Source organism: Cnephaeus nilssonii, assembly GCF_951640355.1.
Source record: "Cnephaeus nilssonii genome assembly, chromosome: 3".
In the NCBI taxonomy this organism is placed as follows: domain Eukaryota; kingdom Metazoa; phylum Chordata; class Mammalia; order Chiroptera; family Vespertilionidae; genus Cnephaeus; species Cnephaeus nilssonii.
Genome location: NC_137074.1, coordinates 66,721,374 through 66,749,169, shown reverse-complemented (window position 1 = coordinate 66,749,169; position 27,796 = coordinate 66,721,374). Strand labels below are relative to the sequence as shown.

Sequence of the window (27,796 nt, the reverse complement as noted above, 5' to 3'; positions counted from 1 at the left end):
AGGCCACGATTAGAAGAGACCCTCATAATACATAGGGCTGATCTTCCGCATATCTTCCGACTACTATCTAAGATAACATTGACCATCATGCACTACCTTCTTCTACTCTTCTGAGAGCATCCTTGAAGACTCTATCACCATGTGCAGGAAGTGTTTCATGGTGAATAAAACACTGAGCCAGTAGTCAGAATTTATGGACTCTTATCCAAGTACTACACTTTGGTCACCATATGACCTTGAGAAATTCAGAATTTACCTGAAAAAAACAGAAGTGCAAATTTCTTAATACTTTATCTACCTTTTGATAAATACTGTCTCCATTAAAGCATCAGAAAACCAGGTGATAGACATTGGGAATTTATATAATAGAATGAGAAAGTTATGGGACTATGAAAATCTGAAATGATTTTTTTGTTGTGCTGTAGTCAAATGTCTGTGCTATATAGAAATGAGAAACAATGTTTTGATGGGAGAGAGAAGTTAAGGTACTACGGATTGACAGACAAGGGCTACAGGTATTTGGGTTGTGGACATAAATCTGCTCACAGATATATTTCTGTTTTCTATTATCAGTAGGGCTGGGGCATTTGTATAGCTAAATCTCACACTCACCTGTATGCTTGATGCATTTCAGACAAGAGATGAGTTGTGCTAACAGAGAACAACACTTTATACAAAGATGACATTCAGAATGTTCACTTATATAAAGAGAAAGGACTCTGACATTATCTATTCAGTACCAATCAACTCAGAGATTCAGTTGAGTGTAACATTTCAGTCTTTACTTCCCACCTAAACTGGATCCCCACAACACACAGAATTTTAAAATTTTGTCTCTGGAGGAATGTTTTTAACCCACATAAGAGAAGCACTTCTATTAAGAAGCAGTTGCCATGGAGAGTATGGGTTTTGGTTAAAAGACTCGAATTGCTGGTCTGGTTCTTTTGAACAAGATGCTTAAAACCTTGATGCCTAATTTTTATATATGGAATGGTGACAGTAATATTTAATTTCTAGATATAAGGTTATAATGAAAACACTTTGCAAACTATAAAATTACCATCTAAATATTAATTAATGATATTATCATGATAAAACTAACAAGCAGAAAGTTATGCCAAGAAAATTCTGAGAGAGCTAGTGGAGTATGTCTTTCTTTTTCTGTTTCCTACTTCAATCACCCACTCACATTCTTAGCATTAAAAGAGCAATGTTTTGTTCCTAGCATGGAAAGACCCCCATCTTTCAAGCCGCCTCCCCCTCCCATCAAGTACACTTGCATTCAAGAGTCCATTGGAAGTGATCTACCCTGTCACGAGATGGAAGCACTCTAACCCTTTGAGACTTTGCCATACAATGAAACTCTGCTAGAATCCTATTGAGAAGGTAGATATTTTGTTTATTAAGTATCCGCCCTCTGGCCAAGCCTCTTCTGTGGCTGAAGTGGATGTCAGAAGAGAATGACCTGTTTTCCCAGCAACTTGTCCCCTTTCATCTGAGTATGCCTTTACAGAAGAGTGAGAGGATATGTTATGCTGACACCCAGTGCAATCTGCAGGAATGTCCTTGCTTATGTAAGAAGTGCAAATTAGGCTACTGCCATAAAAAATGCTTGCAGTGTTTTATTTTTCATTTTAATTATCTGATTGAGGTGACAACAATGGTTTCAAGCATATGTCTGTAACAGAGCTTTTTCTCTTTGGGCATCTGCCAACATTCTAAACCATTTGCCAAAATCATGATAATCTCTGAGGTGTTTTTTTACATTTCCTAGGAAAATGACAAGAAGAAAATGTGAAAGTTCTAGCAGGAGTCTTCATATTGAAATTCTGTTATTTATTTTCAATGGAGAAAAGCAGAATATCCTGCATAAGAACCCATTCCAATCCTCCTTCACCTTTCTTCCCAGTACATTCACCCCAGGCTCCTGCCCCATGGGATAGGGAAGGTCCAAAGAGATAACTACTCAACAACCATGTAGCCTAGTAGATACAAACCTGAACTGACTTCTAAAATTATATGAGCTAAGCGTGATCTCATTCTCAGGTGTGTGTGTGTGTGTGTGTGTGTGTGTGTGTGTGTGTGTGTGTGTGTGAAACCATTGGCAAACTGGTATATAATTAAACAGACAGCCTAACCCTAATCTAACTCATTTAATTTCCATTATTCTCTTTTCCATCTGGGGACCTCTCTGTTCATCCAATGTGCCTGTTTTGATATGTCTTGAAACAAATAAAGAACCTCAAATCAGACTAGCATTGATGAGTTCACCCTGTGCCTACCAATCTTTTATATAACAGTTCAAACAGAACATACAGGTGGTGGGGAAAGAAACCTAGTCATCCTGACCTGCTCTGTTTTCAGCAACAGTTTGTGAGTGAATAAATTACGGATGCCCCTTGTCCTTCTTGCTCCACACTCTGCTCCATGAGGGAAGAACAGATGTTGCTGATAGATACAATAGCAAATTCTGTGTGGAATTCAGTCTCAAGAGGAACCTTTACTTCATTTTCAATGTACTTATCCATGACTGCACATGTAAATAATTTGGAGACCTTTTTGATATCATGGCTGTCCCTCCTGATCAATTAAGTCATCACTCCCAGATGATTCAGGTGTTCGACCAAAGTTGAGAACCGATGAGCCAGTGAAAGACCCTTCTCATTGATCAGAATCTTGGTTAGGTGCTTAACTCTTATGGTGACCAGCCTCCAAGTTGTTCCCATAATTCTTGCCTTTTATATAGTCCCCTCTAACACTAAGTACATCAAATGTGTACAGCTGGTCAGGACTAGATTAAGACAAGCAAAGCAGCAAGGGTATAAAATTTAAGGACATATTCACACTCAGGGCATGCACTTACACAATTTTGTGAGTGAGTACCAGTCCCAGGCCTGGTATAACCAATAAAATACTATAGAAATGACCAGAGTGTGACTTCCAAGGTTAGGTCATAAATTATATTGTAGCTTCTGCCTTGATCTCTCTTTGACCACTTGTTCTGGAAGAAGCCAGTTGCCATGCTGTGAGGACACTCAGGCAGCCTTATTGATGTGTCCACCTGTCAAGGAACCGAGGCCTCTTCTTAACAACTAGCCAGCCATGTGTTTGAACCATCTTGAAAGCAGCTCCTCCAGCCCCCACTCAAATCTTCAGATAACTAAAACCTCAGTTGATCTTTTGAACTGGGACCTCATGAAATCCAGAACAATCCAGCTAAGCCTCCTCTGAATTCCGGACCCCCACACACTATGTGACATAATAAATACTTCTGATTCACACCACTAAGTTTAGGATAATATATTACACAGTAATAGATAACTAATACAGCCCAATAAATGGAAAAATAAACTAAGGGTTGCCTGCCTTAATTACCCTCAATTTCTCATTAGTTCTCAAGAAACAAATAGACTAGCTTCATAATATAATATATGATTATTGTTTCATGTGTAGTTATTCTTGCTTAATACAACTTAATCATCAGTAATGTGTCATCATTGTGGTTTTATTTTACTGTTTCATCAGAAGACATGAAAACAAGTGGAGGCATTGGGGTAAAAAGCGGCAGAGTTGAAGGATGTTTAGATTCTTTCAGTAAAGAGATAGACAGTTTTTCATACATAAATACAACGTAAGTCATGTGATTTTTCAATCTATCAGATAGCAGGTGTCTCACAGTGTTTTTGCACTAGCTCCTTTTTGAACCATCATCCCTTGTGTTTATAAATAAGTCCTGATTAGCATTTTCAAAATCCTCTCCAACTTGATTAGAGTGAGCAGGAGCTTGCCTATGGAGGAATACTTGATCAGTGGTTCCCAGGAACTTTTCACAAATCTGCTAATAAGAGGGGCTAGGGATGCTTTTGAGGCAGTGCCATGATCTTGACCTCCCTCGTTTGAGTACAATGACCGTTTTACCTGCAACTTAAAATTGTATGCAAGCAAGTTCATAAAGGCTGTCTCAAAACTAGCAACTCCTCTCCCTAGAAGTGCATCAGTTATGTGCCACAGGAGGAAAAGTAGCAACTAATCCCTAAGGTTTCTGCACATCTTCAGCACTGCCTTTATTTTCACTGAGAAAAAGCCATACATAAGCATTTTCATCACTCATTTCCAAAGCACAGTGTGTTAGGTTGTTGTTCAGAACTACTCACTTCCTTATCCACCTGCGTCATGAGCATCTCTTGACTTCGGGGGTGGCCATGCAACTTGCTTTGGACAATGGAATATCAAGGACATGGTCTACCCAAGGCTTGGACGGTGCTCATGTGATTGAACTTACTCTCTTATTCTATGCCATTACCATGAGAACATTTTCAGATTAGCCCTCTAGCTCCAAGAAGATGAGAGACTCGTGGAGAAGAGCAGAACCACCCAAACCATGCTCAAATTAGATCAACCAACCTCCAACCTACTTCAGAGGGTTATACATTAAATATTGTTATGTGCCACTGAAATTGTGAGATTGTTATACAGCATTATCATAGCAGTCATTAACCTATACACATAAGTCCAGAGGTAGGCATAAGTTTTGCTCATATGCAAGTGCCTACGATGAGTAATAAAATAAGTGCCTTAGTAAAAAAAAAAAAAAAGTGTTTCCCTTGATTCAGCATAAATTTTGTTTCAACTGAAGAACATATGGTTGGCTTAATCAAATTAACTTTGCAGTATATGTCTTTAATATTATTAAACATTTAACCAGGATGTGTATTACAGGTCATGTTACAAATAAGGAGTTAAGAGGCTCTGTGAAATTGAGTTGCCCAAGGTCACATAATTAGAAGTGACATAGTTAAAATGATGACCCAGCTCTCTGATTTCCAGTATATCATGTGATTAATCTCTATTAAATCATCATATTTAACTGCTTTTGTATCTCATCCTACTATAAATAAGAACTGTTTTGTGTGCACTTAAGTAAATATTGATTTTTTTTAATGCCCAGGTTGTATATTCTAAAAATGGTTGACAGAAAACAAAGAAAGTAGAAATAATTGAGCCCTGGGGGTGGCATGGCTAAGAAAGTGGCGGGGGGGCGGCGGGGGGGAGACTATAAATTGAAAAGAGAATAATCAAGGTCAGAAGCTGGAAAGAGAGTTTAGAGAAACTGATCAAGGCCAGAGATAATGAAAAGGACTTTGTCTCAGAAGCTCTGAGCAGGGGAAGAGGTTCTGGAAGGCAGCCCTCTCGGCACTCTGTCTTAGGAGTGTGCCCGTGGCTTGAACCTGAAAGTTGAATCTGCAGAAACACAAAAACTTTATTCTCTGAGGGCTGATATACATAGCTCAAGTTTTTGACAACAGCAGTAAAAAACTTGAGCTATGTTTGAGTGTCCAACAGACACAGCTGAAGTGGTGAATGACTGTTATCACTATTGGAGAAAAAGACATTAACTGGCAAAAATGGGCTGATGTTCCAGCCAGAAACATGTGTTGAGTTAGTGGGAACAGGGCGTTTTATTTCCCACCTCCTGCAAATTGGGGCCTTTTTCCCTGGATTCTGTGATTTCTACCAAGTCTCCATGCTGCAGCCAGGAAGACATAACCAGAGCACAGGAGAATGAGACTTTAGGCAAGGTCAAGGCCATGAAACACTTTTGAAATTACTCTTAAACCCTGCTTTGCACTCTGTGATGAGTCTGGACCTTGGTTGGGTGCAAATTAACATAGAATGAGAACAATAGAATCTGAAGTTTTCTCCCCAAGCAGCATCTTTGTACCCTTCTAACTTCTGATATATTCTTTGCCTAGTCTGCTCACTCACATGCCTCATGTTTGCTCAAAGGCTCTGTGAGGTTATGATTATAGGGAGCAGCACAGAAGACAATAAAGGGGAAGAGTAACAAACCCAAGATCACAACATAAAGAAGAGAACATGGATAGGGCTGCATCCAGCAACCCTTGGTAAATGCCAGCAACATGTGCACAATTGTCCTGAGTTCTGTCAGACAGCTCCCCATTTTCTGTCTAAAGAAGTCATACCATCAAATAAAACTGATTACAGTATTATGCCATGTCACAATCACCAGAAAATACTCAAAATTGCTGGGAAGGCAGATTGGAGGAGATGGAACAACAGTTTCATGAACTGTGAAGACAAATTTGATGAGAATCCTGTATGAGAGTTACCTTCTCTGTTCTGCGTTTTCTCTCTTCATGACATCAATATCAATTAATGCTGAATAGGAAGAGGAATGGAGATTTGGGAATTTCATATATGGTAGAACCATTTTGCACCACTAGTTTGGGATGAGTATAAATCCACTTTTATAGATAATTGGGTTGCACTGGATTTTTCTTAAACATAAAGCTGTTGCACTGATTCAAAGGGACATGCTTTGATGCCTACTAGATCTGAATCTGACATAATTATAAATAGTAATTGATTCTAATTTCTGTGGCTAGTTAATGGACAAGTATGACAAACACCATTTCTGGTCATTCTTTTGGATGTAAAGTTTAGGGTTTTTAGGTTTCACACTCAAGAAACTGATTTAAATTTAAAAAAACACACCACTCCAGGCCTTTAGTGAGTATAGATTTAATGGGAGAGACAGACATTTAAACAAATATAGTATAATCTGAAACATGTAAAAATAAAAGCACGTGCACAGAAGAGAAAAAAATAAAGAAGAAGGTATTATTCCAGGTACAAAGTATGAAAAATAGCTTAAACAGCTTCAAAGAGGAGACCATCAGTAGAGACAAAGGCAATGCAATAGAGACCCTGATATCTGAGCAAGAGTGATGAAAATTGAAAACCTTACCTGAAGATTATACCAGGAATGCAAAGAGGGTTCAATAATAGAAATTCTATTAATACTGTATAATTCACTATATAAATAGCGCTCAAGAGGAAAAGCATAATATTAATTTTCATAGATGCTTAAAAAGCCTTTGGCAAAATTCAACTCCCATTTCTAGTAAAAACTCGTGAGAAAATGGAATATTTCCTTATATATATGTGTGTATGTGTATAATATGTGTATACATATCTATTTCATAATTATTTACATATAGTTTACCTATGTATGAATATACACATATACACTATTGTTTAGTGTATAGATATAATAACTATATATACTTTACTGTATATACATACATATGCTAGAATATATATCACTAGAGGCCTGGTGCACGAAATTCGTGCATGGAGGGGGGTCCCCTCAACCCAGCCTGCACCCTCTCCAATCCGGGACCCCTCAGGGGATGTCCGACGGCCTAAACCTGCCGTTGGACATCCCTCTCACAATCCTGGACTGCTGGCTCCTAATCGCTCACCTGCCTGCCTGCCTGGTTGCCCCTAACTGGCCCCCCCGCTGACCTGGTCGCCCCTAACTTCCCCCGCACTGGCCTGGTCATCCCTCACTAACCCCCCTGCTGGCCTAGTCACACACGCAGCCTGCTTGTTCAGTTGTTTGGTCGTTCTTCACTAACCTCCCTGCCAGCCTGGTCGCCCCACGCAGCCTGCTTGTTCAGTAGTTTGGTCATCCCTCACTAAGCCCCCTGCTGGCCTGGTCGTAGGCAGCCATCTTGTGAGGGCATGAGGGTCAATTTGCATATTACCTCTTTATTATATAGGATACTATGGTTATAGTATATACATAGATAGCTAACTGTTACTATAACAATAACTGCAAAGAAAGAAAAGATGGATAAAGTTGACTACTAATAATAAAAACAATTTTCATAAAAAATAAAAAAAGCCAAAAGGTAAATGATAAACTAGATGAACAGATTCACAACATGTATCACAGCAAAAGGGAAATAAAGAACTTACAAACTGAGAAAGAACTTACAAATATTGAGAATAAAGAGGCTAAAAAATCCTGTGGAAAATTGGGCCAAAATTATGAACCAACAATCCACAAAGAAGATATAAAAATAACTTTTAAAAACTTGAAAAATTTTTCAAATTCATCCATATTTTTAAAATGCAAATTAAAATGTGACTAAGATATAATTTCTTCCCCATTCACTTGACAAGAATTTCAAAAGTTTGACAATGTGCTTTGCTGCCAAGACTGTGGGGAAACAGGTACACCCCATATGTTGTTGAAGGAAATGTGAAATGGAACAACCAATACAGACAGGAATTTGAAAGTATCTAAGAAAGCTTCATAGTAAGTCATCCTTTGACTTAGCAATTCCTCTTTAGGAATGTACCTTGAAGCTCTATCTCCAAAAATATTAAACTACACTGAGTGGCCAGATTATTATGATCTCTGAATGCATAATAATCTGGCCACTCAGTGTGTGTGTGTGTGTGTGTGTGTGTGTGTGTATTTTAGAGGCCTGGTACATGAATTTGTGCATGGGTGAGGTCCAGCCAGCTTGGCCAGGGGGAGGGGACATGGGCGGCCGTTGGCCGGCCTGCCTGCTGGTCGAACTCCTGGTTGAGGGGAAAATTTGCATATTAGCCTTTTATTATATAGGATATACACTGAGTGGCCAGATTATTATGCATTCAGAGATCATAATAATCTGGCCACTCAGTGTATATGCCTATTACAAAAAGAAACACAGGAAAGATAAACCAAGAAAAGTAGAGTTGGTTATCTACCAGGAATGGGGACTGAAATGAACAGAAGGGATCTGGAAGGAAGCAACAGTTTTCTGAGCACACTTTTCTGTATAATTTTGACTGACAAAAGTATGTTAATGTTCTACATATTAAAAATTAAATAAATAAAAACAGAAAGAAAAAAATCCTAAAACTGAAAGCAAACTAAAACAGAGGAACTCAGTTGTATTTCAAATAAATACCATAATCACATTGCAAGAGAAAAAAGAAAGAAAGAAAATGTCAATCCAAGTATTCGTGAACACAGTGCTTGACCATATACCCCAAGTCTTATGTACAAGGGGCAGGGGGAGGTGAGAGAATTGCAAACAAATCTGGAAGGCTTTGTAGTAGGCCTTTTTTATTGTAAAGATATGAATAAAGCAATTTTCAATTTGTTTTGTATGTATTATAAGATTGAGTAAATGTGTAAATGTTATGTTTTGGGGAGCCCAGATTTTCAATATGGGAGAAGGAACATATAAATATGACATAGGACAGGAAAGAACCCTGAGCGGATGTGGAATGGATTGGAGGTATCAATGAACTCATGACCTCTTCAACATATGTGTGTATGCATTTGTATTTACATAGATAATAGTATCCTTTCAGGGTAGCACATCTGGAGGTCCATGATGTCCACCTGTCCATCACTGGTGATGTTAATTTTGATTGTGGGTGTGCATTATAAGTATACTATATACACGCTTATCTTTCCTAGATCTGTCTTTTGAAAAGATAAAGAAGCAAAGATATCCCAGTAGCAGTGAGCAACACTGGTACGCAGATCTTGGTCACTAATATCATTTCCTGCTGAGAGGAATCAGAACTTTTCAAATAAATGTCTAATTAAAGACCAAGTAGCTATAATATGAGATTGGAGTATCTTGTTGTATCAAAAAATAGGAATGAATACCAAAAATTGCTGGGGTATGTCAAAAGGATTCAGGAGTAAGATTGAATGGACTCCTGGCTAAATCTAAGACAATTAGAGCACCAATATAATTAAGTATACTAATGAATTAGAAACTATTAACAAAAATTGGAATTTATAATGAGAGAGAGAGAGAGAGAGAGAGAGAGAGAGAGAAGGAAGGGAGAGGGAGAGAGGAAGAGAAAGAAAAGAAGAGAGGGTTGTTGCCTACAGGAGAATGCCAAGATTTAACTGGTAAACATGGAATAAGTGCTCCAATTGGAAAGTTATTATATTGTAATCATCATAATAAAGACTGAATTAGCCTAGATTCATCAACAGATATTAAGTCAAAGAGGAAAATTTTATGACAATTATGATATTTGCATGGTCTTTAAGGATCTCCCTGGAATATGCTTATCAGTTTCAAGGGAGGACAAAAGAACAGTAATTATGTGGTGGAGAAATTAGACTAAAAAGAATAACTTGGCAGACTGATAAAAATTAACATCACCAGCGACTGACAGATAGATATTGTGCTCCTCTGTATGTGACACCTTGGGAAGGCAACAATATCACCTATGCAAACACAAAGTAATACAAAAAATCACAAAGTAAGAAATGTCTGAAAGACAAAGAGAAGCTCTAAAAATATTCCCCAAATTAAAGGAAGCTAAAAAGACATGGCAATTAATTGCAATAACTAAATCTAGACTGGATACTTTATTGGAGGGAAAAAACACTATAAAGGAAATCTGACAAACCATACCTGATATCTTTCAGGTCATCTAACAAAATTGGAATATGGACAGAAAGCTAGATAAAAGTATTGATAGCTCTGTTGTGCTTATGTAAGAAAATATTTCTATTCTTATACAATTCACACTGAAGTATTTAGTAGTAAACAGCCATTATGTACATAACTTACTCTCAAATGGGTATGTGTGTATGTATATGTAGTACTTACATGCATAAGTGCACATACATGCATACATATACATACACAGAGAAAGAGAGAAAGGCAGATAATCAAGATGTTAACACTAGATGAATCTAGGTGAAGGAAATGCGTGGGGATTCTTTACTGGTTTTATATTTGCAATCTTTTTTAAAGTTTAAAATTATTTCCAAAAAGAAATAAAAAGTACTTAAGACACTAACAAGTACTTAAGACACTAAGTTTAAAAAGTACTTAAGACACTAATAATTAATACTGAATTTGACTCAAAACTAGCCTATTTTTCCCAACGTTGCAACTCTCAAACAGTATGACGAGATGCAACGATCTGTTTATTCCAAGGGGTTTTCTTTCTCTAGTCTCTGGGTGTTATTTAATCCATAGTTCAGAAGAAAATAAACGAGGATTCATCCTGCAAGTCCACTGTTTTTGTTTCATTTCTGGGTCATATTCTGCCTTAGGTACTGGCTGGGAGCCATCAAAACTTCAATCAATTTTTCTTTTTCCAAGGAAATGAATAGAGTCCTTTGATTTTCCCAGGACTCCAGGGCAAGCTTTTCCTCTACCATTAAACCATTTCATATCAAAGGAGACTAAGTTGTGTTTCCCCATTCTTTTACCCAAGGGAGAGACTTCAGTTCCTCCTCACACCCTGGGGCAGTGTTTTGTTTTTCTCCTTAGTAGAAACTATAGAAACAGTTTGAGGTTGACAGCAGTCCCTGCAGCCTGATCTGCACCCAGGGGAATGGGTGCAGCTCCCTCTAGCAATTCTACTGGACTCTCCCCAACCCTGGGGCAGAAGGCTCAGCAATCACTGCCCTTTCTCCTGCTTCAGAGCACCCCAAATTTTGGTAAAGGATGACTGATATGTGTGTGTGTGTGTATGTGTGTGTGTGTATATATATATATTAGTAAAAGCCTAAGCGACTGTACGACCAAATGACCAGAATAACCAGAATGACAGGAACAACCAGTCGACCAGTCGCTATGACGTGCACTGACCACCAGGGGGCAGATGCTCAATGCAGGAGCTTCCCCCTGGTGGTCAGTGTGCTCCCACAGGAGGAGCACCACTCAGCCAGAAGCCGGGCTCATGGCTGGTGAGCAAAGCTGTGGCGGCAGGAGCCTCTCCTGATTCCATGGCAGCACTACCAAGCAGCAGCGGCAGGCACAGCAGGCCGGGATGAGCATGAGTAGTGCAGCGCCCAGCCCCGGCTCAGGCTCCTCCCTGGCCACCTGCCACTTGGCGCACTGCTACATCCCTTGGGAATGTCCCACTGCCAGTTTAGGCCTGATCCCCGCAGGCCCTGGACTCTCCCCAACCCTGGGACAGAAGGCTCAGCAATCCCCCGAGGGGTCCCAGATTGCAGGCCAGGCTGAGGAACCGCTCCCCCCCCCCCCCCCCGCCCACATGAATCTGTGCACCGGGCCTCTAGTTTGTTCAATAAATACTTAATTTGAAGATACACTCTATTTTACAGAAACCAGACTTCTTAGCTTTGGTATAATGTTCAAATCAAGATGTACAATGTCACTGCCAGTTAAGCAATTTCAGGTCCTGAACTCCTCTGTTGGACTGGAATGTCCCCAAGAGCATGCGGTTCCTTTGCACATATCAGCACCCCGGAGTAAGGTGAGGCCTGGGACAAGTTAGTGCTCAAGTAAGTATTGGACGACAGGTGTCACCAATGACAGGTGATGGCAAATGAGTGAATAGGAGAGAGAAAAAAAAAAAAAGCCTTGTGGATCACAGAATTTAGCCAAAAATGGGTGATGGTCTGTCACTTAATGTGGTGATCTGAGCTTTATTGGATTCATTCCATGTCAAAGACCAATACATCCATTTGCTATTTTCCTCACGTTTGTTATGGGGGCAGGTCAGTCAAGCTAGGAGAGGTCAGGATCTAAATCTGGGGGGTTTGGCAGATTGAACAGGCCTCTGGCTCCATTTCAATATTTCACTCAGATTGGTAGAATTAGGCTAGTATCCACTGGTGCAGAGGAAAAGCCAAATCTAGGGAATCAATGAAGACTAAAGTAAGTCAACACCAATACCCTGGGGGCTGGAGAAAATAGGGAGATGTTGGTGAAAGGGTACGAACTTCTAGTTATAAGATGAGTAAGTTTCCTGGGGATCTAACATACAGCATAGTGACTATAGCAAGCAATATTGTATTGCATACTTGAAAGTTGCTGAAAGAACAGACCTTAAATGTTCTCACCATAACAACAATAAAAAATGGTAATTATGTGAAGTGAAGGATGTGTTAACTAACCTTATTGTGGTAAACATTTCCCAATATATATGTGTAGCAAATCATCATGTTATACAACTTACACAAGTCAATTACATTTCAGCAAAGCTGGAGAGAAATAAAAACACTGGTTAAGGCACTGTGGTCTGAAACTGAGAGTAAGAACAGGTCTCAACAGGTCAAAGGATTGCCACGGGAGTTCTAGACCTGGGACAGAGGCTTCTATCTTCTGCCTCCTTTGCGCAACTGGTCAGGCTATGCTCCTGTACATTGGGCGGTAAGACAGGCAGGGCCCTGCAGGTGTAGGTTTTCCAGATCAAGTCAAGAGCAAAGAGTTAAGTCTTAGGTAGGATGTCTTTGGTCTTCTACTCTCTTCAAGAACATGGCCATGTCTCTGATTTCAAGAAAATTTTGTTTTATATATAAATTATATATGAATCGTGAAAGCAATGCCATGATTAGTGCTTTCTCTCTTGCATATTAGGGATCATGACTACCCAGGGATATGTATGTGCTCCAAGAAGGACTCACAGCCACAGGATAAACAGGATCTATAGCCTCAATTATATATATATATTCATTTACATTTTATATATAAATTATATATGAATTGGAAAAACATACCATGCATCTTGAAAGCAATGCCATGATCAGTGCTTTCTCCCTTGCCACACGGGGCTCTGGGCAGTGTTCACTGTTAGGTAGAAGAGTTGGGAAGTTCTGCCCTAGGAACGCACACATACCAGTGCTACTACTGGGAAGGTGTTGGAAACACAGAAAGGCGACCATGCAGGCCATTCATACTCCTCACTCTGAGAACTTCATTTTCTGAGACTGGCTTCCTGAGGTCAGAGCATCTCATCCTCGATTCTGAATGTGGGGATCGATTACAGAAAAATTTGAGCTGCCCCAGGGGCTAGAATGCGTGACCAATATAAAAGCTATATTAGAAAACTGCTCTACAAACTACAATCTCGAACTTTCTCTGGTAGCAGCATAATTTTAGAATGTCAGGTCCATATTTATACATATGATAGCCCAGTAGTCCCAGTTCCAGCAAAAGAAAAGGTAATAAACAGGAGAAGAAGGAAAGGCTGAACTGTGTAAAGTTACAATTCTACAGCTGAAGGAGGGGAAAACAGAGTGTGCTTGGAGAGACCCCAAAGCCCATCTAGTTCAATCTCCCATCGAAAGCTTCGATCCTCTCTACACAGTTACTGCCTTATTGTTGCCAAGCTTGGCTTGGATGCTTTCCCTCACAGGACTGAAGTCACTTCTTCCCCTACTTCACTGTATTGCCAACTGACTTCTAGGACATTCTTCTTTGCACTCAGATGAAACAGAAAGATATGTGGGATAAACTTTACTTTTTCTTTTACTTCTGCTACTAAAAGGAAGCAGAAGCTGTGGGTACAGATAGATTAAGACAAAATACAACTTCCTCCAAGACCAATTTCAGCAGTTTGGGAAGGGTGGAGCAAAACATGTGGTTAAGTTGGGGAATTAGCTGCAGAGACTTAAGCAGACCAGAGTCCTTAGAAACTCATCCTCAAAAGGCCAAGACACATACTAAGGGCTTTAGACTGTAACCTAACATTCAGAGAGAGTTGATAAGGGAAAAACACTAAAGATTCATTGTCTGTATTTACACTAAAACTTACTTTGTTTTTTTAAAAAGAATCATCTTTGGTGATTAAAGTTGTTTGCACACTTGTATGCATGCATATAAGCATAAACAATGGACGCAAAACTCTGGGGGGTGAGGGCATGTGTGGGTGTGGGGTGGGGGGGGTAATGGTAAGATATGTACACATATAATACCTCAATAAAAAAAATAAAAATAAAGTTGTTTGCACAAACTTGCAATTTTAATAATATTAAAATTATATTATTAATGCTATTATTTTTATAATAATTTTATAATATATGTATAATTTTACTATATATATGTATGTATATATCTGCTCTCAGTTACCCTATTTACCCCACTGATGATGTGACATCATGCTATTTCCAACTGCTGTCAGCAACCCAAAATGTAAAGTCAGGTCATTAAAAAGAACACATTTCTTTTTTATGGTTAAATTTGCTAAATTAATAACAAATGTATAGAGGGCATTCTGATTGTGACTGAAGGTCAAGTGATTACTAATATAGACACGAGTATTCCCCTAATAGCTGATGTCATTCTCATAATTCCAGGAAACGTGGGGTGGGATAAGGAGGGAGAACAGTTGGGTTTCCCGCCAGTTGAGCCAAGATATTCTTCTCTGATTGCATAAAATTATATACAACATGGATAAAAACTGATTACTCTGCCATTCTATTTTTTAAAAGAGAAATTGACATTTTAAAGTCTCTATCTAAAGCATTTGGGACATAAAAATCCTCAGGGAACTTATTTAAAAGGAAGGAAAAAGGGTGTTACCCCCAGGGAATCTGATGCAGTAGGGTTAGCATGGGACCCAGGAAACTGTATTTTTACATAAGCTCGCAGTTGTTCCTACTGGTGCTGGTGAGTGGAGACATTTGTAGGATGATTGACAGTGAAAGGAAATTTACCACGTGCATGAAGTGTGCCTTTAGAACCAGAAGGTGGCTCCATAACATGTTAAATCAGGTACACTGCAACTAACTAACTGGAAAATAAAAGCTCTGAGGCCTTTATATGCTTTCAATTACTTATTTTGGCGGTAGGGGGAATGGAAGAAGGTGCAGGAATGTTGTGTGGTAATAGGAATACAGTCCTGTGCTGCATAATGACAATTAGGTCAATGACGGACCACATATGGAAGGGGACACGGTCCTATAGGATTATAAAAGAGCTGAAAAATCCCTATCACCACAGTTTTTTTAATCCACTCATCTTAGCCATTTGCAACAGCATGGATGGAACTAGAGAGCATTATGCTAGCCAGTCAGAGAAAGATAAATATCACACGATCTCACTCATTTATGAAAAATAATGAACAACATAAACTGATGAACAAAAACAGATCCAGAGACAGAGAAGCATCGATCAGACCGTCAAACCTCAGAGGGAAGGCAGGGGAGGGTGGGGGTAAGGGGGAGAGATCAACCAAAGGACTTGTATGCATGCATATAAGCCTAACCAATGGACACAGACAACAGGGGGGTGAGGGCATGAGGAGGGGAGGGGGTTGGGGGAGTAATGGGGGGATAAGGACACATATGTAATACCTTAATAAAAAAAAAATTTTTAAAAAGAGAGAGGAAAAAAAACAATTAAAAAAATCCCTATCACCTCGTGACATTACAGCCCTCATAACATCATAGTGTAAATACATTACTCATGTGTTTGTCGTGACACTGGTGTAAACAAACCTACTATGCTACCAGTCATTTACTAGTAAGTATAGCACATACAATTAAGTACAGCACATAATACTTGATAATGATAATAAATGACTACTATGTTATTGATTTATGTTTTCACTATATTATACTACTTATCAATATTATAGAGTGTGCGCTTCCTACTTATAAAAAAAAAGTTTACTGTAAAACAGTAAGCTGTTATGCTAGCAGCAGCCTCATACATGTGTTTACCATGCCTCTTGATTGCATCATTCTCTGATGTTTGATTTAAACTTGTGTTGTTTTACAAATTTAGTGTAGCTTAAGTTTACAGTGTTTATAAAGTGGACAGTAATGTACAGTAATGTCCTAGGCCTTCACACTCACTCACCGACTCGCCCAGAGCAACTCGCAGTCCTGCAAGCTCCACTCATGGTAAGTGCCCTACACAAGTGCACCGTTTTTTATCTTTTGGTTTTTTACTGTACCTTTTCTATGTTCAGCAGTACAAATACCCTTTTATTACAAATGCATACAGTATTCAGTACAGTAATGCACTGTACATGTTTGTAGCCTGGGAGCAATAGGCTATACCAAATAGTCTAGGTGTCTAATAGGCTAAACCATCTAGGTTTGTGTAAATGCACTCTGTGATGTTCACACAATGATAAAATTGCCTATCAACGCATTTCTCAAACTTATCCAGTCTTTAAGTGGCACATGACTCTAAATGGACATTAAACTAACTATATAGTCATCACTTGTTATTAGCACCTCTCAAAAGTGTCATAGTAAAGTTATGTTGTTATTAAAATAAATTTTCCTTAAACTATGCCAGAAAATTTGATGTCCAATAAATATAAAAGCGAGAGAGGCTCTCAAGATCTTTCTGAACATCAAGCTTTCAAATCTGGGAGAAACAATCCTATGGACAGTTAATTGCTGCTGCTACTCATTCATCTCCCTACAGAATCCCCGCTGTGGGCCACAAAGACCAGGCGTGCATAAGGTGATGCCACATATGATGACTTCCTGCTTACATTGCTGCTGCTCTCTTACTCAATTTCTCAAAGACAGTCACCTGGGTACAATCAGGAAATGGGTCCCAATATCATGGCCTCCAGCTCTAGCTCTATCCAGCACAATAACTGGAAACCCGGCTCTTGACTCTGCCTTCGATATTAAGGATGTTTGAGGAATGAGTCCCTGTACTTCCTTATCTCCCTTTCCTTGGAGGCTCGCGAGTGATGCCGCTCTTCCTGGAGGTAATTGCTTCTGCTGTCATCATGTCTACAGCACCACCCACAGTGGTGACATTTCTTCATTCTACCCTGATCCTTATCACACAGTTTTTTATTACTTGAATTGGAGAAACAAGGTTGGGGATGACTAGGGAGAAATAAACTCTGCTGATATGAGGCACAAAACAAAGCAGCCTTATACTCCAGCCATCTTTCATTTACCTGGATGCTCCTTTCAGTCCTTCACCCTCCCCATAACCTCCACCCAAGGGGTGAATGACATATCACTGTGAAACTCTAAGCATCACATAACCACACTCACCTCCAGGCAATGTCCCTGCACCAAACACATGCCTGGGTTCTGATTCTCTTTGAGATCTGTCCTTCACCCCCTCCCCTCCTCGAGCACACAGAATGGGAGGTAAGGCAGCACAGGGTAATAGATGTGAGGGCCAGAGACTGCCCCACCACAGTCTCATTAAGTCAGTAAGTTTCCTCTGAGACTTTCAGGTTGTCTTCAATCAGGTAAAATCCAGGCCAATTTCCCTGCCAACCAAACATGCCCAAATAGCAAGCTATTTAGATGCTTACTATGGGAACCTCACAAGATTCCAAAGAAAATGAGCCATAGACACTTTTAAAATATAATGTAGCCTCCAAGAGAGGGCACAAGCTGCATTAAACTCCTCAGCAATTCAGAGGGGCCCGTGATCAAATAATGAAGACAAAATTTCCAGAAAAGAAAACAAAAGTTGTAGAGGTATTCATATAAGCATGTATGGTTACAGGTAACAAAATAGATGACCAAATTGCTGAGACTTTCAAGTGATGAAAAATTAATTCAGAGGCAGTTAGGCTGTCCACTCAAGCCCTAGAATTATAGGTCCTTGGAGATGAGAAGTGAGGATGAGGAGGCAAGCACCACCGTTAAGAAAGGCCATGCATTTAGTCTGTGTGTCAGGCCTTCTGCAGGCCTTCTCACTTCTCTCTTGCTTCTATGATGGATTTCAGTGACTCACCTCAAAGATGGCATTTCTCCGGCCATTCTTCAGCGTGCTAGAGTTATCTTCCTGAAGTACAAAGGTGAATCAGTTTACTCCCCTTCTCAAAAACCTACAATGGCCCATTTTGTCTACAGAAATACAAAGTCCAAACTCTTTATATACTTCGGTCATAAACAGTCTTACCAGGCTTGCAATAATACTGCATAACAGGTAATGGGATGCCACTGGCACAGTGATCCAGAGATTTGTAGTCACAGCTCTTCCACTAACTAGCTATGGAATCTTGGGCAGAGCTTTGTAGCCTATAAGCTTCAGTGTCCTTTGTTGAATGGAGAAGGGAATAGTACCTAAGTCATTGGGCTCTTGTGAAGGTTCAATGAGAGTAAATGAGTTATACTTCCCACTATTTCACGTGCTGTTTTTCACATCTCCCACTCACTGTCGTCGCTTTGCTTATGTTATCTCAGCTACACATTTCTTTCCATCTCCAGGACCCTGCACTCATCTTCCATTTTGCAGAGAGTTTTCCAGACCTGGCTTGAATGCCACTTCCTCTAATAATGCATTCTTGACCCTTCCCCCATCAAAACGTATGTCTCTTCATTATCCTCCACATGTACCTCTATTATTCCTTCATTTAGCTTCCCATTACAATTTGTAATTCACAAATTTGACTATCTTTTCTGGACTATATATTACCTAAGGTTCATCATATATCAACTTTTATTTAACTTTTCTTCTATTTCTAGCACCTGTCAGAATGATTTTAAAGTAATACGCACTCTGTAATTATTACTTAAAATTGACTTGCTTTAAAAGGTCAATCCTATTAATTTAGTCTCCTCTCCCATTGATAAATTCATAATTCAGTATGTAAGAAAATATTAACTATTTAAATTCTAAATATTGAATTTTATTTTATAGTCATTTATTCCCTAAATATCTGTGGCATAGTATAAAAATTCCACTGATAATTTAGTTTCTACCACATTTTATGACAGAAAAATTAATCTCTAATACTTAGAGATTCTTAGCTAGAATTTTTAATGCAAAATTTTTAAATTATAAAAGTGACATAAAATATTATAAAACCTTGGAAAATAGAGAAAAGCAATGCAAAGTCCATTCTACCAAACATGAGGCTGCTTTCAAAAGCCTTCCTACTCAAAGTGTGGTCTGAACCAGCAGCAGCAGCTCTAACAAGGCCAGGAGCTTGCTAGAATGCAGAATCTCAGGCCCATCTCAAACCAACTCAATCAGAATTGATTTGCACGTAAGATGTGAAAAGCACTCACCTAAGGTACTACCTAGAACCCAGCAGAGCATGTTTACCAAGCATCTCCCTCCTTCTAACAAATATTTGTGGAGCACCTGCCACATGCCATGCACTGTACTAAAGTCTGTTTCCATTTGTAAGATTTCTTCTAGGACTGACACAAGAATATAGGAAGAAAGTGTTATCTTCTTTTGAGCTGTTTTCTTGGGAAAATAAACTCATTTTGATTGAAATAGCTGCCAGAGTACAGAACATCTCATTCTGAAGTGGTCCTACTCCTCATTTTCAAGTTCGCATACAGTGATGTTTCTAAGTCTAGAGCTTAATGCTTTTTGTAATATGCTCACTCCTTCCATCAGAAGCTGAGAAATAAGAGGGGGGAGAGCATTGAAATGAACATTCCACAGTAGAGCTTAAAGAACACATTTTGTTTGCCTTGGACAGCTTCCGTGAAGTTTTGTGTTAGGGAATTTAAGTTCAAGGGAAGCCCAGAAAGTTACAAAGGTAAATCTTGGGATATTCCTTCGGAGTAATTTTCCATGGGGAAAAAAATTTGTAGACTCAGACAACTGGGTGACATATCCCCAAATCTCCTGTGATATACTTGAAAAAAGAGTGCTCTGCCGAAGTGCCCTTGAAGCATCGGAAGATACATTATGAATAGTGTACACTTTTTATTAAGGGATACTCCTCTAGAAAAGAAAAAAAAAACTGTTAGTAATATTATGTAGCTCAAAAGGCTGAAAAGCAGTCTTACATGAATGTTAAAAATAGCCTGGAAAATGAAATTTTAATAAGGATGTCCAAAGGAACATATGCAGTTTCTCCTATGGAAAGGTGGTGGGGGGCTGCAGTTGGAGTTACCTTGGAGATGAGGTGGGGCCACTTGGATTAAAGGTCAGCTGACCCAAGGATCTCTATATGGGCCTTCAGTCTCCTGAGTCTCCATGGAGCAGCCTGGCCTGAAGCCCCCCAGGACCCCACCATCAAGGCCAGGGTTTTTCCTGATTTGCCAATTTTCCAGCATGTTCCCATGATTATCGGTGTGCAAAGTTCCCCTATCATTAGAGATCCTGTAGTTTACCATCATGAAAGACCTGTCTGAGGTCAGACTGATCCCAGCCTGCAAGTTCTCCTGCCTGCAGTCCCTGCAGCCTGGTCTGTCTGCGCCCGGGAAGGCAGGAGTAACCGAGGGAGGGGACTGGGGCGGCGGAGGGGAAGGAGTCGCTCGGAGGGGCTGCCGGGGAGGGCGCGGGCCAATCGGAGCGCGCCCCGCCGGCGGCCAATCAGCGGCCGCCTCGCCCGGCAAATCTGCCCCGCAGTGCGGGGCGGGGCTGCCGCGAGTCGGGGCGCCGCGTTACACTTCTGAGCGGCTTCGGGGAGCACAGGGCAGGGGGAGTGTGTGCCCAGAGCCGGGGGAGAGGAGGCCGGCCCAGCTCCTGTGCCAGCCCCGTGACATACCTAGACGCCTAAATCAGGGTGATGATGGTGCGTCCTGGCGCTCACGTGCGGATAGACACACCGGCTGGTCTACAGGCTGTGGAGGCACCTGACTTGTGAGCGGCTCCGGGCGTGGCTGCTCTTCGGACGTTCAGTTTCTGGAGATTTACCTCTAGGGGCCTACCTTCCCCGAGCTCCGAGCTCCGGAGGGGAAGGTGAGAAGTTGAACGGAGCCCGGACTGAGCAGATTAAGAGTGGAACAGCGGCTGGGCCGGAGAGGGTGGGAACTGCGGGCGCCAGGGGGCAGGCAACCACCTATTTGCCCCGTCGTCCGGCCCTAGGGCCTTTGGGCAAGGCTGGCATGACCCAAGTGGCCCTGAAATGTCTAGAAAGCCCAGACAAGGATGATCACTGAGTGAGTGGCGCTGGACTGAGCCTGGGCGGTTTGCTGACTGACCAGAGAGGGATGCTAGGGAGGAAACTCAGGATGGGGACCATCTGTTCCCCCATCCCCAGCGGGACAAAGACATCATCATCGGACGTCTGCAATGCCGACTGGATGGCCTCGCTGCCCCCTCACCTCCACAACGTCCCCCTTTCCAATCTGGCAATCCCAGGTATGCTTCTGTTCCTACTTGTTCCCACTGTGTTTGCTTCTGCCATTATAGGGGCTGTTAATGGGTTGGGTTGCTTTTCTATTGTGCTGAGAAAATAATTGTCAGTGACCTTAACTAAACCTCTTTTTATTTCCAAACCAAAAACTTAACACTGAGGCAACTGCTATAAAGAGATTTAAGTACATTGCATGGTTTGCAAAAAGGGACTCGGGAGAATGGAAGCACCCTATTTTTGTTTGTTGGTTTGTTTGTTTGTGGGGGTTTTAAAATTGTGACTTTTTGTATTTTTGTTTGTTTGTTTTTACTTGATAGCCTTATCCTAAGACTATTACCTTCTTAATATTGGGGCCAGGATATGTGAAGGGTGCATATTTACTCTAATCACAGAAAAAGGGTAAGGAATAAAAAATCATTAACCATTTTAGATCTAGATCAAAATTAAAACTGAAAAGTATTTCCTTTCTAACTTCTCTGACCTTGCATATTAAGGGGAAATGTGGGGGGGACACAAAGTATCATTAAAGAATAGGTTCAGAACCAGGACTGAGAATAAGGACACATATTTTTGTTGTTGGAAAAGCCAGAAATAGAGAATGCAAGTGCTTGTCACAGGCAGTCATTAGGTGTGATGAGGCGGTGGTGTTTGAAGCTTTGTCTATATATACAGGTGTCTGCCTGACTGATCTTGAACTGCAGTCTTGAAAAGCTTTTTTCTCCAGCTACTGTCTCTCTTCTGGGGGTTTTATAACTTGACACCACTCTCATTAGATTTGTTAAATGGGCCCTCCTCCACCTACTCAAAAGCTAGTAAAATCATGGTTTCTAGGGAAGGACATTTGGACCACAGTGATCTTGGCCTCCTGTGCTGGACAAAATCCTAGATGCTGGTCCTTGGAAAGCACTCCTAGAAGCAGAAGATGGACTACTGCCAATCCTTTCTCTCACCTGGAGACATAACAATTGACTTCACCCCTAGACTACCAGACAAACTCCCGAGCATTCCTGGGAACAGTCTGCCTCTTGGGTGGCTAAAAGATGACCTCATGCAACCCCCAGATTTTTGCTTTCCATGCATGAGGAAGAGCAGTGCTGGCCTCAGATGCAGCCTTTTCTTAATCACCTCTAATATTGGAGGTCTTCCAGGTTCATTGTCCTCATGGGCTCTTGCTGCTTTTGAGCAAGGAGAGGGCTGCTCAATGTCTTTAGAGTCATGATCACTTGTGTTTTATCTGCCTTTGACTACTGCTGCTTCTTGGGAAATGCCAGATGGTTGTGCTTCAGAACAGGTCTTCTCCTTGTTTAATTGATGCCTGTGGAGTCATCACTGGAATGATACACCGGCCTCTTTTAACATTAGTCATTTGCCAGCAGGCATTCTGAAGGATTATTTTGTCAAGTGGTACTGCAGATAGGTTGTGTGTGTTTGCAAACAGAATGGCATCTCAAGCAGGCCCTAAGTGGCTCTATCATTCAGGGCATGTCCAAAGTAGGTTGAGGCTTCCTCCTTCCTGTTGTACTTGGGACAATTCAGACCACAGCAGCAGCTCTGCCTGTGGCTTGGCAGTACACTCTGACTCCAGGTCACTGGGAAGGAGCTGGGCATTTGTTCTGCAAGCTATAGATTATCTCACAGTAACTAGAGTTCCCAGGGATTGCTAACTGCTGGGACCTGCTGTGGTGACTGGAAATTCAATGATTAGCCACGATGTAGGACACAGGAATGTATTCACCCTGCTTAATAAAGTCGGGTCCTTTTAAACAAAAACAACAACAACAAAAAGGCCTTGACTCTTCAAAAGACGCTGAATTCACTACTGTGAATGCCCTTTTCCTCGCAGTGGAAGAATACTAGTATGTATGTACATATAAGCTCAAGACAGGAAAATCACATATTAAGTGCGAGCCACCCCTTTCACACTCCTGCCCCATCAGTAGTTCCCTTTCCTAATACTTAAACCTGTGTGTAGCTAGCTCCAAAACCCATGCACAGTCCCTGTGCCCTTAAGGGGACATTGGGAAGTGCAGAGCAGCGGTGTATAGGGGGTGGGGGCAGTTTCTAATTGAAAACCAGTTTTCACAGACCATCCTCTGCAGCAAATGAAAGAATTTTTCAAACTAAGTAGGTGTTGTTTTTATATTTTCTACATTTTTTTTAGATTTATTGGGGTGACATTGGTTAATAAAATTACGTACGTTTCAGGTGTACAATTCTATAATACATCATCTGTACACTGTATTGTGTGTTTACAACCCCAAGCCAAGTTTCCTTCCATCATCACCATTTATCCCCCCTATGCCTTCCTCTACCTCCCTCCACACCCCAAAACTAAGTAGTTTTTATCTAACTCATTATGAATCACGTTAAAGAGATAAATTGATACATATATGTGTGTACATGTTATATATCTGAGTAATACAGGGGTGGACAAAAGTAAATTTACAGTTGTGTGTGAAACAAAGAGTTTATTCTTATGCTATTATTTATTGTATTATTTACTGTATATGTATTACAACTGTAAACATACTTTGGCCCACCGCTGTATATACATATACATTTCCTTATTTACAATTGTAATAGTAGATAGAATTTTAGAATTGGAACCCAGCAAGTTTCAAACTTAGTGCCTAGACCTATTTTATGTGTGTGTGCACGTACACAAGTGTGTGCTTGCATTGCTGACCTAGGACATCTGTAAGATAGTGTCAGATCTATCAGGATGGGGCTGGGGCATCAGTGACATGGGAATGAGCAGGGAAAGAGCAGGTGGTCTGGCAGTAATAACAGACCTGGGTCCAAGTAAACTGTGTCAGATCTGACTGCATCTGTTGTATTTGCCTAAGTCGTGATGGGAGCGAGCATGTGTGAGCGTGCACCTCTCCAAAGCCTTGATGTACTATTTTACTTCCACAACTGTTAAGAACACCTGTTAGTGACTGGTATTACCCAAACATATTCAAATATCTTGGAGAAGAACTTCAGAACAAATTTCATTGCCAACTGCAGAGTATGACTAGAGACCCTACGGGTAAAGGATCTGGAAATTGCAATCGTCAGATTTCTAAATCCCAACTTTAAACTCTACAAATATTTTTGTCTGATGTTAGTGAAAGCATGATATTCTTTATGGATCAATGGGCAGATAGGGACATTTATTTCTATAATTCATACAGCTTTTCAATGAATTCCTTTTCTTTTTATATTTTAGTGTTGGTTGTTTTTGTTTGCTTGTTTGTTTGCCATGCTTTCCCCCTTCTTTTTATTAAAGGTAAACTATTAGAAAGAACTTTGAACTTAAGGTTTTCAAAATTTGATATTGATGATTCTGTCTGTGGGATATCAAAGTACTATCAAACAGAATGGCATCTTAAGCAGATGGGACTGAGTTTCCTTGTTTGTAATTAAGATGTTGGATGAGGTGAAATATAGAGTCATTTTCACATTGAATAGTCTTTGGTTAATTTGAATGTTTGGTGGGTTTTTTTTTGGTTTGTTTTTTGTCCACATGTAGAAAGAGATGGGAAGTATGATTGGGTCATTTTAGGTCAAAGACCATTTCTTTTATGCCTCTTTAAAACAAGCATTTTTGGCATGTGCAAACAGGGAATCACAATTGCCAGAAGGAAGAGGGGTCCTCTCACTTTGGCATCCTAAAAGGGACTGTCCATTAGTTGTTCTGAATGAACAGGCTCTGAGTACATTTTAAGAAGCCTCCAGAGCCCAGCAGCGTGGCTCAGTGGTTGAATGCCGACCTATGAACCAGGAGGTGACCGTTGGATTACTGCTCAGGGTTCGAGTCTCGATCAGCCTCCATCCCCAGTGGGGTGTGTGCAGGAGGCAGCCAATCAATGATTCTCTCTCATCACTGGTGTTTCTATCTCTCTGTCTCTCTCCCTCCCTCTCTAAAATCAATTAATATTAAACACACACACACACACACAAAAAAAAAAACAACAAAGAAGCCTCCAGGCTCAGGTCTGTGGGAGACCCAAAAATGAATTAGGCCTCAAAAGAGCTTATAATCTAATGGTAGATACCATAAATAATTTTTAAAAAAACGAATTGGGGTAAACAGAAATATAAATAAAGTTATAGAAGTACACAGAATGGAAAGATTAATTCCAAAGTGTAAGATTAGGAACTAATTTGTTGAAAAAATGGCATTTGACCTGGGATTTGAAGAATGGTCAAAATTTCAAGGAATGTGGCTTGAGGGTCAAGATTGGGAAGGGGGCTTTCCAGGTGAAATAAGCTAATTAAGCGAAAGGATGGTAGTATATTTGGGAAAGGGCTGGAGGACTTCCTCTCCTGCCCCTCAGTAACGCTTTGTTAATATTTTTATCAGAGCACTTCTCAACTGATTGCTACTTTTAGGTAACTATCTTCCAGATCGTTTGTGAACAACTTACACACAGAGAATATGATTTATTTATCTTTATAATCCTAAATCTTAGTACAGGGTAGCAGCTTGATCATTGGTGACCAGAAAATAAGTGTTGGAAAAGAAGCTTGTAGCTACCATAATTTTCAATTGTAACCAAATATAAACTGGATATATTGGTTAGGTTCACCTTGTGTAAATAGCCATGTGAAGCAATTGGAACATTTTCCAATCAATTTATTGTTATTTTGCATAATATTCCTGTATTTCATGATAAGGCTTATCACGGAGCCCCATTAGAAATGAGATTTCTGAGGCAGAGTGAAATGGAGAGTCAGAAGCAGAACTCTGATGTACTAGTAACTTCTATCCTAGGAACAATTCCCCCCACCACACACACACATGCTTTCTGCCTTCCTTCACCCCTTGTCAAATGTGAGCTTATCATGTTTCCTTTCTGGCTGCAGCCTCAGACTGCTCTCATTTCTTGTCCCGGTCTTCACCTCCCTTCCACTGACCTGTGTCAACCCTTGCTCAGGTGCTCCTCACTGCTCTCCAATTCCCAGATGCTTCTCGGTTCTCATCTTGCGGATGAGCATACCCTTCTGAAATCCTATCTTTTTCCTCTGCAGTTCTGCCTTTGGCCACTGCTGTTTTTCTGTGGCCCCACATTCACTGCCCACATGTGCGACATGGTGACAAAAATCACTACAGGGAGCAGGATGAAGGGGCCATTACTTCAATCCTTCTGGAAGTTGGACTAGGTCTGGTGCATCTACTACGAAAAGAGATTTGTGCACTCAAAAGGGTGTAAAATACGTTATAGAACAAGACACTTAGGTAGCTTCACTTTGAGGATAACATAAGCCATGAATTGGCCCTAAAACAAACCCATCCTCCTCCTGGAATTGAGGCTGTGGGAAACCAAGGACCCAACTGAAGCTACCAAGGCTGGCCCAATCAAGAAAAACCAATCATGGGACCAAAATGGTTTCTTTAGTGGGAATAGGCTTTTTTGTTGTTGTTGTTTTTCTTTGTTTTTCCTTCTGGGTGGTCATGGTAAGAAATAAAAAGACACTATGACTTTGTTGTTCCCATTAGTAGATTTCCCTCCTAAGAAGGCTCATCACTTCTCTAGATTTCCTCATCTGCACCCCCAATCACACAAAAGCCACAAGGAATTTAGGAATCACACGTCTGTTAAGAAGCAGAATCCTGGGGTGGTTAAAAGTATTAATGCTGGAGTCACAGTCTCTGGATTTGTACACCAACTCTGCTCTTCACAACTCTGACCTTGGGCAAGTTACTTAACCTTTCTGTGCCCCAGTGTCCTCTGTAAAATAGAGATAACAATGGCACTACGTCATTCGGTCAGTGTGAGAATTAAATGAATTAATTCACATAGCACATTTAGAACAGTTTCTGCCACAAAATGAGCACTATATAATAATTGCCATTTTTGCATTAATTATGACATTCAATTATTGAAAGCCTGATCAACAAAATGATCAACAAAAAAAGAGGTACAAGATGCAGCCCATACCCTCTGGTAATTTACAATCCAGTTAAGGATCTGACCTTCCAATTAAGCTTGTGGCTCAGTGTTCTCTGTCTGATCAGATCAGGCTAGCTTGAATATCATCCCCTCAAGGAGATTTAGAGTTAAGGGAAGGATACATGGAGGGTTGTCCAGGGTGTGAGTACCAAGGGAGTCTTAAATGCAATATGAGGGCAGCTGATCAAGAGAGCCAGAAAAATCTTCGTTCACTACTTACTCTATCCTCTCATTCCAAGTTCAGCTGTCAGACTCTGTCACCTACAGCCATC

The 27,796-nt window shown here is 40.5% G+C and overlaps 2 protein-coding genes across 2 annotated transcripts in view; both read left to right on the top strand.

Annotated features, from left to right (window-relative positions):
- The window catches only part of CD96 (CD96 molecule), a gene marked incomplete at both ends in the record, with an annotated part of 97,794 nt that extends 96,460 nt beyond the window's left edge, over window positions 1-1,334 (top strand). Inside the window, one exon of the mRNA XM_079766828.1 lies at window positions 1,226-1,334. Coding sequence (XP_079622954.1) covers window positions 1,226-1,334 — 109 coding nt within the window. The remainder of the gene's footprint in view (window positions 1-1,225) is intronic.
- A 19,583-nt stretch (window positions 1,335-20,917) lies between these two features.
- PLCXD2 (phosphatidylinositol specific phospholipase C X domain containing 2) overlaps window positions 20,918-27,796 on the top strand; it is a 63,704-nt gene continuing 56,825 nt past the window's right edge. Inside the window, exon 1 of the mRNA XM_079766769.1 lies at window positions 20,918-21,590. Within this exon, the coding sequence (XP_079622895.1) occupies window positions 21,440-21,590 (151 nt within the window). The 5' untranslated portion in view covers window positions 20,918-21,439. The remainder of the gene's footprint in view (window positions 21,591-27,796) is intronic.